General features: G+C 38.8%; 1 protein-coding gene across 1 annotated transcript in view; it reads left to right on the top strand.

Annotated features, from left to right (window-relative positions):
* Window positions 1-15,820, top strand: part of Cry1 (cryptochrome circadian regulator 1) — a 53,783-nt gene that overhangs the window by 15,842 nt on the left and 22,121 nt on the right. The window contains exon 2 of the mRNA XM_021174197.1: window positions 12,629-12,737. Coding sequence (XP_021029856.1) covers window positions 12,629-12,737 — 109 coding nt within the window. The remainder of the gene's footprint in view (window positions 1-12,628; window positions 12,738-15,820) is intronic.

Here is a 15,820-nt window from a genome sequence, read left to right as displayed (position 1 = left end):
TGTGGTTCAGAATCATCTCTCCATGAGTTAGTTAGTGGTATTATGTGGCTGTCACTCTTTGTAGTACTGTCCATATGAAGAAAGATCTTGGTCATTGGTCAGATATTCAGCACACCTGAATAGTTAACATATGCTGGTTATGGAGGGGGTTTTGTTTTGTTTTTTATATTTTGAGACAGGGTTTCTCTGTGTAGCCCCGGCTGTCCTGGAGCTCACTCTGTAGACCAGGCTGGCCTGGAACTCAGAAATCCACCTGCCTCTGCCTCCTAAGTGCTGGGATTAAAGGCGTATGCCACCACACCTGGCTCATGGAGGAGTTTTTTAAAGTAGAATTTTTTTTACTTTTATTAATCTCAAAACCAGCAATTTGAAGTAAGACTGTTAGACTACAGAAAGCATCAGACCTAGATCTAGGACAGCATGCTTTTAGGCAGATGCTATTTAATTATATGTAAGTCCTCTAAAGCCTACAAGTATATATGACACTTGATTTAGCCTGAGTTTGTGGAGTCACACACAGGAGTGTCTAAAAATAGACAAGGAATATGATTTCTAGATTATAAATAGCTGTGGCTTTTGTTTTTTCTTTTTTTAAGATCAAAGAGGAATAAGGAAATTCTAGTTCTTGATCTGTCCTCTTTATGAAACAAGAACCTCTGTAAAATTAAAATTATCCATTCCTTGAATGTTTAATAGAAATTTGTCTGTAAAGCTGTGATTTCTTTGTACCCTTTTAACTATTGATTCTCACCCATCCACCCATCCACCCCCCACCCAGCCCTATTTTTTGAGACAGTCTCATGCAGGCCAGGCTGGCCTTGAACTCCTGGCCCTTCCGTTCCTGCCTTCAGAGTAGTGGGATTATAGGCATGTACTGCTGTGCCAGCTTTGAGTGTTTGTTGTATGCTTGGCTGTGTCATCCTGGATGGCCCCCTACTTAATATACAGCCCCCACGGGCCAGTGTCTCAACTGTTCTCTTGCCTCTGTGTGCCACCACCCCTGATGTCAGTGTTTTAGTAGCTATTAGTATCATTTCATGCATTGCTTTTACACTTGAGTCCATTTTGGTAAACTTTGTATTTCTTCACATCATGTGTGGTAAGGAACTTACATCTTAAGTTTTTTTATTTTTGTTTACATGAACTCTGTGTGTGTGTGTGTGTGTGTGTGTGTGTGTGAGAGAGAGAGAGAGGGGGGGGGGCAGAGAGAGACAGAAACACTGACACTGTGACAGAGACAGAGACATATGTATGTGGAGGCCAGAGGCCAATGCTGAGTGTCTTTTAACATTATTTTCCATCTTATTTTTTGAGAAAGGGTCTCAGTGAGTTTACTAATTGAGTTAAACAGAGTGATTAGCAAGCCCAAGGGATCTTGTCTCCACCTCCACAGCACTGGGATTGTAGGCACACAGTACTGTGCCAGACTTTCACATAGATACTGGGAATCAGCATGAGGTCTCCATGTCTGCTGATAAGCCATCTCCCACAGACCCTTAAGTTTTTAATTTATTTGCATAACATTTCTTCATACCGTTAAATAATTTAAAGCCATCAGAATCTGAGAGTATGCCTTCCCTTCCTCTTAATATTATTGCTTATTTTGCCCTGTCTTATTTTCTTAATCATTCTTATCAGAAGTTTATATATTTTTTTTGTTGTTTTATTTTACTTTATTTGGTTTTTTGAGACAAGGTCTCACTCTGTAACCTAGGCTCAAACTCATAGTAACTGTCCCGACTCAGCTGCCCAAGTACTGGGATTGTAGGCATACCATACTTTTTCTATTACTTTTATATCCCTGCTTATATTACTTTCCTTAAATGGTAACTTTGACCTTTTTCTATTATGAACTTGTGTTCTGTTTTCACATCATTATAATTTCCTTTTTCTACTTTTTTAGGGGTTCCTGCTGTTTTTCTAACTTAATTTAAAGTCTTCTTTCTAGTAAGTATTTAACCCAATATATTTCCTTCTAAGTTCCTGTTGTGGTCTAGGCATTGGGCTGTGTTCCCCCAAAGTTTCGTGGCTGACAACTCCACAAGTGGGTGCTGTTGTGAGGTGGTGGACCCCAGGGGAGGTGGAGTCTCGGAGGAAGTGGTCTGGTCCTTAAAGTGCTCTCAAAGGGGACAGAAAGGCCACACCCATCCTTTCATTATTTCTGCTTCCCAGCTACAGAAGTGACTCATTTCCCTCCAGTCTCACCATTACCTGTGGCACAGAGGTCATCCAACCTATATTCCAACCTCCAGATCACGATCGAGATTCACTATTGCTCCTGATAAAGTTAGTTATCTCAGGCACTTTATTGTAGTAAGGCAAGACTGGCTATCAGGACCACTTCAGTGTGTTCAGCAAGGTTTAGCCGTGTCTTCACTATTTTTCAGCTCTTGGCATTTCCAAAATCATTATCTCCATGGCTTCACACCCCCTCTCCGGGTTTCTTGTTTTCTTTTTCTTTCTTTAAACTCTTCCCTTCCCACAAAAGCCTGCCTAAATCTTTCTCCTTGTTACCTTGCTTAAGATACATGTGTTTCTTGAATTAGTACTTTTCATGGGTTGTAAAAAGTTCTCAAATGTTTTCAGAACAAGTGCAGCTCAAGTTACTCTCCTCTGTTTTGTGATTGACTGACAGTGGAACTTTGGTGGGATTTCTTTGGAGTATGTATTCAAGTTAAGAATCTGAAAGGATTTGTTATTTGTACGGGGCGCTGGGAATCACATGTGTTTCTGCTTGCGGGGGAGGGGGCATAGAGAGAGATTAGCTATCTCAGATTAATACAAACCTGGCATTACTTTAAATGCAGTGCTCTGCTAGAAAGTGTTTTCTATCTTGTAAATTACTTGAATTTTCAATGAGACAGTATATTCTCAGGGCAGATATTTGTCAATAAAACATATTTTGTTTATTTTAGATATATAGACAGTGTGCACACAGAAAACTCCTAGACTATCTCTGGTTCCCTCTAATATTAATACATCTTTTTTTCCAAAACTGAGAATCTACATAATCACTAAAGTCTAGACAATATTCAGATTTCACTATTTTTTCTGTTCTATAATTCCATACAAAGTATAACATTGGATATAGTAAATATTTCTTTCATTTGTTTTGTACCTGTTTCTCAGGATTTTATGACCTTCATGGTTCTGAATATTGTTTCTCTATTTTGAAGAATAAACCTAAGTTTGGGTTTGTCTGATTTTTTTTTTTTTCATGATTAGACTAGAGTCATAGGATTTGGAAAAAATGTCCCTATTAAAATGGTCTTCTTGGGACTGGAGAGATGGCTCAGTGGTTAAGAGCACCTGGAGCTCTTGCAGAGAACCCAGGTTCAGTTCCCAGTGCTCACATGGGAGTTCACGCTATCTGTCACTCCAGTTCCAGGAGACCCAGTGCCCTTTTTTGATCCCCTGAAAACCAGGCATGCACATAGTATGCACACACACCCTCACACATACAAGAGAAAACTACTACCACAGTGGTCTCCTGTCACCTCCCCTCAGAGTGTGTGACACTGACATGACTTAGTGTGGTTTGCCTTCTCTGATCGGGGTTTACTGTGAGCGTGCCACTGTTGCCCATGTCAGTTTGATGTTTTGCTCTTCCCACTCAAGGGTAAACTTTATATCCTCCAAGGTGGGGAAGAGGTAGGCAGTTTTTTACACTGACTTACTCTGTGACTTCATATTTGTCATATTTACATTTGAATTGGGAATAAAGCTTTTGGAAGCTCTGACTAGAGAAGGAAAGTCTATTATTAGCTTCCTCACTCTGATGAGCCTTGGGCTTTTATTTTCTGTCTTCCTTAACCTGGATTAAGCTCAAGTTTTCCAGAGCTTTGTAGAAATCCTCAAGCTAATGCTGACTCTAGCACCCTGCTTTTAGAGCAGCCTAGGGAATTATTTTAAGAAATGTTCAGTTCTGTTGTTTGTGAACTTGTTAGCTATTTTTGTTAGAGTATCTTAATCCATTGTACTATCAACAGGGTTAGTAAAAGGCATCATTTGGCATTGAAGTTTAATACATTCTGAAGTGGTAAAACTTGAGGGATATGCATATTATTTTAGAAAGTATGATGCTTAATATAGTCATGTTTTTCAATAACATTTCCCCCACCATTCTCCGCATTTATTGCATTTATGAGTGTTCTTGATTTAGGCATGTTGTTTTCTTTGATTGCCTTTCTTGATTGATTGACACGCATGATTCTTTCCTACCCCAGCACACACTCAGATTTCTTCTGTGAGTAGAAATACCTCAGTGGGTCTGTGAGAGTGAAGAATCAGGACCTGCGGAATTCCTAGAGTCTGGGAGGAGCTTGTTTCCATCCAATGACTGGAAGGTCTTCACTCCCATTTACCCAACCCATTGTGTCTTAGGCTCTGGTTTGTGACACTATTGAAAGCCTTGTAGATCATGATGTGCTTAGTAGATCATGTAAGTGGCTTAGTCCAGATTCATGCGTTGGTGTCATTAATGGGAAATAGTAGAAACAAGGACGTGGGGCCTAGTTGGAAGAAGTACCTAGTAGAGTAGGGGTGAGCCGCCCCTGAAGAAATTGGTCTTTTCATTCTGACTGCCTCCCTCCCCCAGGAGGAGGGCCCTTTTGCTTCACCTCATGCTCCCTACCATTATGCTCTAACTTAAGCAAAACACCCGTGGACTGGACTGAAATCTGGAACTGTGGGCTCCGATGCAGCCATCCTCATGTGAGTTCCTTTTGCACAGAAGGAAAAGTGAATTGATGCAGTGCATATTCACCCTACCATGGGGGGGGGGGTAGCGGAGGGGGGTGGTTCTGGTTGGCCTTGTATCCAAAGCTGTCTCATTAGTTTTTTTCTAGAATATTTTCTTGTAATAATTCATGAGAGAAAGATACAGACAACCATGCTGATTAAGCCAATTAAAAATGATGAGTCGCTTATTAGCCAGGAACCAAAAGCGGGTTCATGCCTCAGAGTCTCTTGGTGCCTAATAGGGATTGAGCATTTTAAAAGGCAAACCCCACAAAGAACATAATTTATATTAGAGTTAGGTGAGGGTCCGAGTAACCTTGAAATGTTTATTCCTGGAAGAGCATAGTAATTATTTTAGATATAACATGACAGTTATCTTTGACATATACCTTCTTTAGTTATTTTAGTTTACAATAATTACTTGTTTAATGCATCTGGACTGTGGTCAAGGTCAAGGCAGATGTGACCATCCATGGGTAGAGGTCTAAGAACTGTCTAAGTGAACCCAAATGAAGTCAGGACAAGGTAGCATTATATTATCGCATACTCTATAGAAAAGCAGTGTTATATAATACAGAGGGCACAGCTTTGGAGTCACATATTCATATTAAATTCTTTGATGTTTTGGTTGTAAATGTAGCCTTTAACTGCTGAGCCATCTTTTTAGCCCTTAAATTGTTTTTTAAATCTAAATATTTTTACATGTATTTGTGTGTGTCTGCACACATACGTGCATGCATAGGCTTGCACATATATACATGCATACATTACATGGTCTGTGTTTGGATACCAGAGAATGACTACAGAAATCTATTCTCCCCTGTTACCATGTGGATACCAGGTCTTCAGGCTTGGTGGCAAGTGCCTCTACCTCCTGAGCCATCTCACTAGCCCCAAATTAAAATTCTTATTTCATTTCATAGCTGAGTTTCAGAAAATGTGCATGATAAGTTTTCTGATTCTGTAGTAGTTTTTTTTTTTTAATGTGATAAAGGGTTGTATACCTCCGTGCCTATAAAAATAGACATGAACCAAATATTCTTTTCCTATCCTACTTCAGCATTGACTATTGAGTCAAGCTTTATAATCCTTTTCATGACATAATTAATTTGTTTGGTGATTAATTAGGTAGATAATCTATAACACTTCTGCTATATTTAGGAATTGTGTGGGCACTGGAAAGTGCTAAGCCTGGCCTTACTCAGAACTTGCTGGCCAGTGGCTAGTCCTTCTCCATCTTTCTCCACGCCATTGAACTGTATAGATAGTCAAAGGTTCTTCTAGGTTCTTCTTCTTCTTCTTCTTCTTCTTCTTCTTCTTCTTCTTCTTCTTCTTCTTCTTCTTCTTCTTCTTCAATTTCTTTCTCTCTCTCTCTCTCTCTCTTTTTTTTTTTTTTTTTTTTTTTTGAGACAGGGTTTCTCTGTGTAGCCCTGGCTGTCCTGGAGCTCACTTTGTAGACCAGGCTGGCCTCGAACTCAGAAATCTGCCTGCCTCTGCCTCAGAGGTTCTTCTTAACCTTCACTGTATCCTTGACTTTTTTATATCTTCTCTGCCTTAGAGAAGGAGGAAAAGACAAGAAATGCTTTCCTGCTTTTACACAGTGTATCAGTATTACCCATTTGAGCTACAAAGTTGTCTTTTATCCTAGAAGGCTGTAACCAGTTTCTGTATATGGTGCACATGTTCAAGTACCTTTCCTAGCTCTGTGGACATTACAACATCACAGTTTTAGCTCTCACAAACTGGTGGATGAAATTAGTTATCACTCCTTGGAAGGAAGGCATTTTAGAATTGTTCTGAGGCAGTTTTAGTTGTTAAAATGGCTGAAGGAAGCAAGAGGACCTGGAGAGGCCAGAAGTGGGACACTGTCCTTAGTGTAGCCTGTGGTGCCTCAGACAATAATGTGTAGCCTCAGACTTGAGTCCAGAACAGAGTTTCTCATCTTCTGAATGGAAGTCCAAATTCACTGTGTATCAAACCGGGGGTATTGAAATACTACTTTATATAGAGACTTTCTGGGTTCACTTACTACCTGTGCACATCAAGAGAAGCCTCAGAACTTCAATAAGTCATGCTCATTGCCCCAGTGAGGCATATCACCAAGAACAGCAGGGCTCGTCCTATTTGAGACACCCAGTGACACAACTTCACCAGTCTGCTGGGTTTTGAATTTAAAATTTTTTATATAATGTCTTATTTTTTCAGTCACGGTTTTGCTGAGTTTGCCAGGTGGCATTGAGTTTAGAAACTCCTGTATCAGTAGCCTAAAGATTCTAGAATGCTAGAATACAGGTGTGTACTGCCAGGCCTGGCCTTCGGGTTTTTTTCATTATTTCTTTAATTTCTCAATTTTTGATGTTTGAGAACTGAACCTAGAGCCTTGAGCATGCTAAGTGAATGCTGTACTGTTGGACTGCACACATAATCATTTTCTTGGGTCACACCTGAGCAACCACACTGAAAGCCCTGTTCTGCCTCTGTCGGTGTCTTTGGACGGGGTTGTGAGAAGGTTACCTATAAATTTTGTTTTGGATTTTAAACAAAGCGTTGCAAAACATTTGTTATAGAAACAACTTCTTGTTCTGCTATGTCTCTAGATCTGTGCTTTTAATTCTGAGCCTGACAAGTGCAGAATTCACCTTCGTGATGCGCACTTCATCTGGATTAAATGCTTGAGTATTGGCTGTTAAGAAAATGTGTATCACAGTTGACAGAATAAATGAAAGCACTAAGAGTTTGCTAGAAATTTTTAAAATGGAGCATATAAAAACCTTATTCCATACTTAGAGACACACAAATTGCTATTTATAGTTTTAAAATCTCTAACCAAATACTTTGGGGTATGGCTGAAAACCCTTCTTTTTTTATTATTTATGGTAGTAGGTCCACATCTTTTTTTTTTCATATGTACAGAATACATGGAGATGTTCTTCATATGATTTTAATGATTTTAGTATATATTCTTTAAGTCAGGTCTCTAGGGTCAACACTGTATGGTTTTGGTTTAGAAAGTCTAAGAGTAGTCTCCACTGATGATTGTACGTGACACAGTGTAGAGACTATGGCATAGGACAGATGGCTGTGTTGTATGAATTCATAATGTCTTGTTTTCAGTAGCAGTGGGATTATGTTTTATCTTGCCATTGCCTTTTTCAGACTATTTTATAGACAGAACTAGAAATACTAGTTATATAAGCTGTCCTAGCACAGACTAGAAAGTAGGTCATTGTGATGGGAGTATGCTAAACCACCCACTGGTTGCTATAGCAATGACCTACTTTAGAAACTATTTCTGTTGATTCATGTTGAAATCATCTTTTGGAAGTGGCATAAGGAAGTTACTACATGTACGTTTTTATAGTAGTAAAAGGTAGTGATTTCTAGAGGAAAATTCCTTAAAATGTTTAACATGAAGAAGTGCATTAATCTCTTCATTTCAGAGTGGCTCATTCAGTATTATAATTAAGTTGTGCTTCTATACATTAAGGATTGCAGTGAGTTTTACTATCACTTGGCCTATTTAAAAACCACTCTATTGTTTTATTAGCCAGACCTTCAAATGGGAATACATGACTATGCAGTGTATGCCAAATTTGTCTGTTCAGTGTCAAATGATGTTTTAAGACACATCTTTATATGAATGTTGAAATGATATTCTCTGGAGAACTCAATCTGAACTCTGTGTGATTCCATTCTAAATTGAGGGCAAAGGACAAAGGGTTAGATTTTGTATAGCTTTCAAATAATAGGTTTTTATTTATCATCAAAAAGAAATTTCACTGATCAGTGACTTGATACTTTGAACCTACAATATTGAAGGTTTATTTTTCTGTAGTACTACCACAGAATCACAGTCTTTAAGATGAGTCAATTTTGAGTTTTTATTGTACAGTACCTTTTAAATAGATAGATATTTATATTAGCATTGGCTTTGTCACTGGGGAAAATCAAATCTTGGGTTACAGTCACATTCAGGGAAAGGTACACATTTAGTGAGATTCTGTATAAGCTGAGCATCCAACTAATTCAGTCTCTCCTACTGTTGTGCCCAAGCATTTACATATATAAATACATGTGATTTTGTTTTCAAAAACACGTATTACCCTTTTTTTCTCTCTCTTTTTTTTAAGGTGGGTCATGTGGGTCTGCTATAGCCCTTGAACTTGGGATCCTGCTGCTCCACATCTTGAGTATTTGAATTATGAGTTTACACTTCCCCGCTCACCTTAAGGAGGAAATTATTCTGCAGGAAAAGTAACAATAACTTCTATTTAATGGATTTTAGCCATTGGACTACTATCTGGTTTTATGTGTTTCTAATCCCCTCAGAAGCTATGGAAAACAAGCCCACTAGCATCTTATCCTACTTCAAGCCTTTTCAATAGACTATGCAAGGCCTGTGATGATATTTACCAGATGTAGAAACTAGAACATAGTTAAGAATCAGACACAGGCACTTAATATGAAATCCACAGAAACTAGTGGGGTGTGTGTGTCTATGTATATACATGTGTATACATGCTTGTATGCAGTTGTGTGTGCTGTAAGAAACAATTTGAATTTTCTCTAGGACTAAATACATTCTCCTCTGACAGTTGAGAGAATAGAGAAAGTACCTTCAACTCTTAAGACTTAAGACAATAACATATAACCTTGAGGTAGGAATTGGCATAATTATTTCAGACTGAAGAAAGAACAGATCACAGTAGCTTGGTACAGAGGAGCAGCAGGAAGCAGGGTAAAAAATGGCCCTGAGATCATTGGATGGCAGCTGAGAACACACTTTGCTCTTTACAAGGAATGAGTTTTGAAGACCTTTGTACAAGATCATACGTCTCACAATGATTTGATAATGTACTGGATTATGGTGATAGAGATTGTTGGTAGGTAGATCTATTTTAAGACACTGCAGCAAATACAAGCAAGAGATAAAACTAGAATTATTGTAGTAAAAATAGAAGTCGGTAGCAAGGAGGAAACTGAGAAGTATTAAATAACACATACTAGTGCTCACCGCGTACAGAGACTGCTCTGTGAGCCCCACACGTGTGAACTGATCCTGCTCTCATGAAAATGTCTATGTTATGGTTCCTATTATACTTCAGTCTAATAGACAGAGAAATTCAAGGTTTTTCACAAGTGCAGATATGGTCCCACCCTTTCTACTCTGAAGGAATGTGTGCTGGTTGCCAATTCTGAGATTTTTTTTTAATGAAGCTATATGTCCATTTTTATCTCTAACCAAAACTTCATTTCTCAAGGGTAGATATAATAAGAGCCTTGGTAAGTTACTTTGCAGTTACTTGTGCACATCTAAACATAAATTGACACGTAGTATAAATTTTATTTGATTAAAGAAGAGTTCTTATAGGTGCGTGAATATGAATTCATGTGCATGATGTTAATCTAGACTTGGTTGTTCATCTTATAAACTAGTTATATCCTTTTGGTGTTGTCTTTTCCCACCTTACCTCTTATAGACATGACTCCATGATTAAGTTTAGTATGAAAAACTCTTCTTGCGAGTTTCATTAGAAAACATGGACTTATTGATAACAGCCAAGATTCAGAGATTACCTCTGCCTTGGATTTACTCTACAGGACATGTGAGCTTTGTGCTATTTCTACTTAAACAAGCTAGTTCATTCTATTTCTTTTACCAAAATGTTATTTGATCTTTATTATCATCTAAGCTGTCTCAAATATGCCTTGCCGAGAGATGAGCTTGAGACTAGTTCAAAGCACTGCACGATTCTGAGGACTTCAGATCCTAGCAAGCGAGCCTGGTGCCCTCCAATGCCAGGGATACTAGTGCTTTGGAGAAACAAAGCAGGATTGTTGAGGCTTGCTGTCTGCCGGTATAGCAGGGTTAAATGTGAGCTCCAGGTTCAGGGAGAGACCCAGCCTCAGGAATAGCTGGAGTTATAGAGGAGAGTATCTGACCGTTTCCTGTCCTCCGGTGATATGCACAGGCACTCCTCACCACACAGACACCAACACACACACATAAACATTAATATTCACCCTTTCAGCCACACACTCACAAATAAATAATCTTTAACAACTATTTTTTGAAAAGAAAACATCTCTTTTGGGGCTACAGCTGCTGAACTGAGAGAATTATTGCCTCACCTGTGAGAAATGCTGGATTCAGTCTCTGCACCATATAAAGAAACCCAGCACAGTGACACATAATTAGAATCCCAGAACTCAGGATCAGAAGTTTAAGGCCATCCTTGACTTTATAGCAGACTCAAGGCTAGCCTGAACTACACAAGACCATGTGTCTTGTCCCCACACCCCCAATCTTGCTAAGATTAGCACATGAAGTTCCACAAGTGCCCATAAACACTTGTCACTTATTAGAGGATGCACACTTGTGTACACTTAGGAACCTCACATGTTTTTGTGTCAGTGTGCATCTACTAACAACAGCCTTCTCTCAAAACAGTTAGACATTGTAGTAGTGAGTCGGAGTGGGTTCGGGGTAGTTAAGATAGAAAAGTGAGAATGATGTTTTATTTCTGTTTAGCAAAACCGTGAGACTTCCTAAGATGAAATGATGACCCTCAAAGCTATGGAGAAGGTACCTGCTAAAGGAGGAGCATGTTAGACAGAACTTATGTCACTAATAACTATAGCTATAGTTATAGCAGCAAGACTATGGGGTGTTGGTGGCATGAGCATGGAGGAAAGCACAGGATACTATTCATACCCTCAGGACAGTGCTGTGTGGTGCAGCCTTGAGAGGACAGGAATCGTCTCCTCTGTGCTGCTAGTGTGGTGACTGCTGCCCTTGAAGACTGGACACGTGGCTGGTCTGCTGAACTCTGGTTACCTACTGGATCTGCATTTCTGGGTGTTTTTCCTCACAGTTACTTCTCACTGAGAATGTAGCTTGTGAGAAAGGCAAACAAATAAGAACCTGGAAGAAACAAAGTAGACACAAATTGAGATCTGCCCCCCTGAGAGGAACAGAATCTGGATGGAATTAACTAGACAGACAGACTGAACTCCAGAGCAGGCATCCCTTTGGATTTGTTCTTGGGGAATGCTGTTTCCCCACAATAGAACACACACAGTAAGCAGTCTTCCCTACTGCTCCAGAAGTTTCCCCAGTGTCTCTCATGTAAACCTCATTTCTGCTTACCTCACTGACAAGGTCTGTGTAGTCTCTCCCACTTGGTGAAACTCAGTCTAGTGTTCTCCACAGCCAGGAGCTAATGGCGTATGATTTAGTGTCTATTTGTTGCTTTTTCTTAATCCAGAAAAGGACGCTATGGTTTCTCTCACTTAAGTGATTGCAATATTCTCTAGAAAAATATTCATTCTTGTTTGTTTGCTTGCTTGCTTTGTTTTCTGAGTCGGAATTTCATGTATGCCTGGCTGACCCCAAGCTTGTTGCCTAACTGAGGCTGACCTTGAATTTGAGGCCCTGCGACCATCTTCAGCTGTTTGATTACTGCTGTGATTCCTGGGGTGCAGCACCACACCCCACACTCGGGAGTTCAGAGTTTCCCAGTAGAATGCTTCCATTTTTCTCAATAAAAGATACTCTAGATTTTTCAAAGTGACTTTTTTATAAGAAAAATTAATTTTATTAGGTTTGAACAATGAAATTAGTTCATTTAATTGATGCAATTTTTGTTTACAAGTTAATTTTTACTAGATTATTTAAATGAAAGTTAGTGATTTCATTCAAGACTGGCTTGATATATTCGAGATTGTGATGTAATAAAAAACTCTTTTAAGTATGGTCTCTTACAATACTAAGCTACCAGTAAATAGAATGACAAATTAACATTAACACCTGTAGAATAATCCAATGTTACAATATTTTATACCTTTTAAATGCATATCTTAAAGAGTTACAATATTTTCTCTCTAGATTTTTGCTTCAGTGTCTTGAGGATCTTGATGCCAATCTACGAAAATTAAACTCTCGTCTGTTTGTGATTCGGGGACAGCCAGCTGATGTATTTCCCAGGCTTTTCAAGGTAATTTGAAAAATATATGCATAAATAGTGGTTTTTTGCTAGAAAAAATAAAATACTTGGTAAATAAACGTACTTGGTAAACAGTCAACATATTTGGTAAATAAATGATGAGAGCATAGGAAATAATGTTTTAAAATAAAAACATTTGGTCAGGTGGTAGTGGCACACACCTTTAATCTTAGCACTTGTGAGGCAAAGGCAGGCAGAGCTCTGAGTTCAAGGACAGCTAGGGCTACACAGAGAAACTCTGTCTCAAAAAAATAAAAAAATAAAATTGAAGCTCTTTTGTTGAGTGAAAATGGCAATAATAAAATTAGACAGTAGAGAAGAGTTCAGAAGACAAGTTCCTTCTGTGACCTGTGACTGCCTCTCTCCCCACAGAGCAGTCGTCAGTCACGTCATGCACATAGACACACCCTTCATGGGAACAAGAGTCTGAGAGTTTAGACATCCACGCTTGTGTTCTCTGCTTTAGCCGTCAGATGAGAACATGTTATGCACTACTTTCTGTTCCATGCTTTCTTCACATGCTGGAAGTCATTTCATACTATATCCTGGGTCTTTTATAGAGTGCTATTGTAGTAACATGTATAGCTCTATTATTATTATTATTTCTTTTGCTGGTTTCCTATTAAATGTTTGGCTATCTCATTTAGGTCTCTCGCTAATACAGGTATTGCCAGTGAACATCTTTGTTCACATTTATGTTCCTTCTGAGATAATTTTTTAAAAGATTTATTATTTATTATGTATACAATGTTCTCCCTGCATGTATGCTTGCATACCAGAAGAGGGCATCAGAACTCATTATAGATGGTTATGAGCCACCATGTGGTTGCTGGGAATTTGAACTCAGGACCTCTGGAAGAGCAGTCAGTGTTCTTACCATCTGAGCCTTCCCTGTAGCCCTGTGAGATTTTTTTTTTTTTTTTAAGAGAGCAGCAATGGCTAATCTTGTCTGTCAACTTGGTATTTAAAATTATCTGGGAGATAGGCCTGTGACCATGACTGTAGGGGATTGTCTTGAGTGTTGATTGGGTGGGAAGAGCCATCCACTGTGGGTGGCACCATTCCCTGCTGAGATCTTAGACTGTGAATGGAGAAGTTGAGCTGAGAAGCAGCATGGTTCATCACTCTTTGCATCTTATAGATGTCATGTGATCAAACTGTTTCAAGGAACTGTGAGTCACAATAAACCCTTTCCGTCTTAAGTTGCTTGTGTTTTTATCACAACAGGAAAAGACAAGGACATCTGGGATCAAGGGATTGTAACATTGAAACTTTACTGATAATGTAAAATTATAGTACTTGGGAGTTCTGGTTTGTTTTGATTTAATTTGAACAGTCTTCCCGATCTCCTAGTTTTAGTCCAGTGAAAACTTCTCAAAGGAAAATTTGGTCTAAGAGAAATTAAATGAATTGTCCAAGATCATCAGTTAGCTCATCTCAGTATCTCCGAGCAGATAGAAGCTGATTTTTCTAACTACCCTTTTATATTCTTTCCTTCCTACTTACTTCATATCTGCATATGCTTCCTAACTACATATCTGCATATGTTACAGCTATTTGATTTATCATATTTTTGTAAAATTGCCTCCTCCCCAACCCCCCAGGTTTTTTGAGACAAGGTTTCTCTGTAGACCAGGCTGGCCTCAAACTCAGAGATTCATCTTGCCTTTGCCTCCCCAGTGCTGGGATTAAAGGCTTGTACCACCATGCCCAACAAAAATAGCAGTATTTCTAATGAAAAAGAGACACTCCTTTTCCTGAATGAGGAGGTCTCCAGCTAGAAACAAATAAGTATTACTTAACTCTCTTTTCTTCCCTCCCTCCCTCCCTTCCTTCCTACCTTGTTAGTATGATAGAAACATTTAATACCTACCTAGTAGAAAGTGCTCACTACAGTAGAATTCTCATTTAACCTAGGTGTGTGGGAGAGTTTTAACAGGAAAGCAGTCTGGAAATAATGGTAGTACCTCATCCACAGCTTAAAAAGTGGAGAAGGAAATATCTTCTAAGATTTTGGTTATTATAATAAATACCAGGATTTCTATTTTGTTTTTAGACAAACATTTTCTCAGGCCAGCAGTCTTTTTTACATTGCTGAATTTTCTGCTCTGAGACTAGAGAGAGGGCTCAGTGATTAAGAACGCTTACTGCTCTTCCAGAAGACTTGAATTTGGTTTCTAGAACCCACGTAACAGCTCGGAATCATCTGGAACTCCAGTTTCAGGAGATCCAGTGCCCTCTTGTGGCCTCTGAGAACACTGCATGCATTGTGAAATACTTCATACACGCAGGGAAAATACTCATACATATAAAATAAAAGTAAGTAATTTAAGCACATTTTAAAATTTTTCTTCTGGATAGAATAGCATCTTATTGTTTCAAGCCATCTTACACAGAGTTGCTGGATGGTTTAGCAGGGAAAGCCCTTGTCAACAGGTCTGACAACTTGAGTTTGATCTCTGGACCACATGGTCCAGGGGAAAAGTGACTCCTGCAAGTTGTCCTTTGACCTCCGTTGGATGTTGAGGCATGCACGCTCTCACACACACATACTAATCAATATATTTATTAATGAATGTAATATAGGTACATGAATACACAGAAAGAGAGAGCTTCCATTTATTCTGGAACATTTATTTCAGCAACACAAAAAATCAGAGCTCTGCTGGGTTTATTTACTATGTCTTTAGTCAGTTTGTTGTACCTGGTATTTGTAGAACAAGACATCCAGAAATTACACAGTAGACAGACGCACAAAAAATCATTTACCAAAATGGACCACACTCACTAATAAAATAGGTATCAGACAGTTGAAGTCTCACAAATTGTACTTTCTGACTTCAACAGAAGTAGAAAAATCAATAGCAAGAGAATACCAAATATGTATAAGTCACCTCCACCAGTATTCTGGGGAGGAAATTAATAGTTTTCAAAATTATAGAAAGAAAGGAATCAAAGAACTTTTCACCTCAAAGATAGAAAAGGAATAATTAAGCCAGTTACAAAAAGATATGGCAGAGAAGGACCTTCCTGGAAGTCTGTGGTGTGGAAAACACATTTAATATTCAGGGAAT

This window comes from Mus caroli, chromosome 10 (genome assembly GCF_900094665.2).
Source record: "Mus caroli chromosome 10, CAROLI_EIJ_v1.1, whole genome shotgun sequence".
NCBI classification, from domain to species: Eukaryota; Metazoa; Chordata; class Mammalia; order Rodentia; family Muridae; genus Mus; species Mus caroli.
The sequence above is the reverse complement of the archived record's forward strand: the minus strand, read 5'-3'. Positions and strand labels throughout refer to the sequence as shown.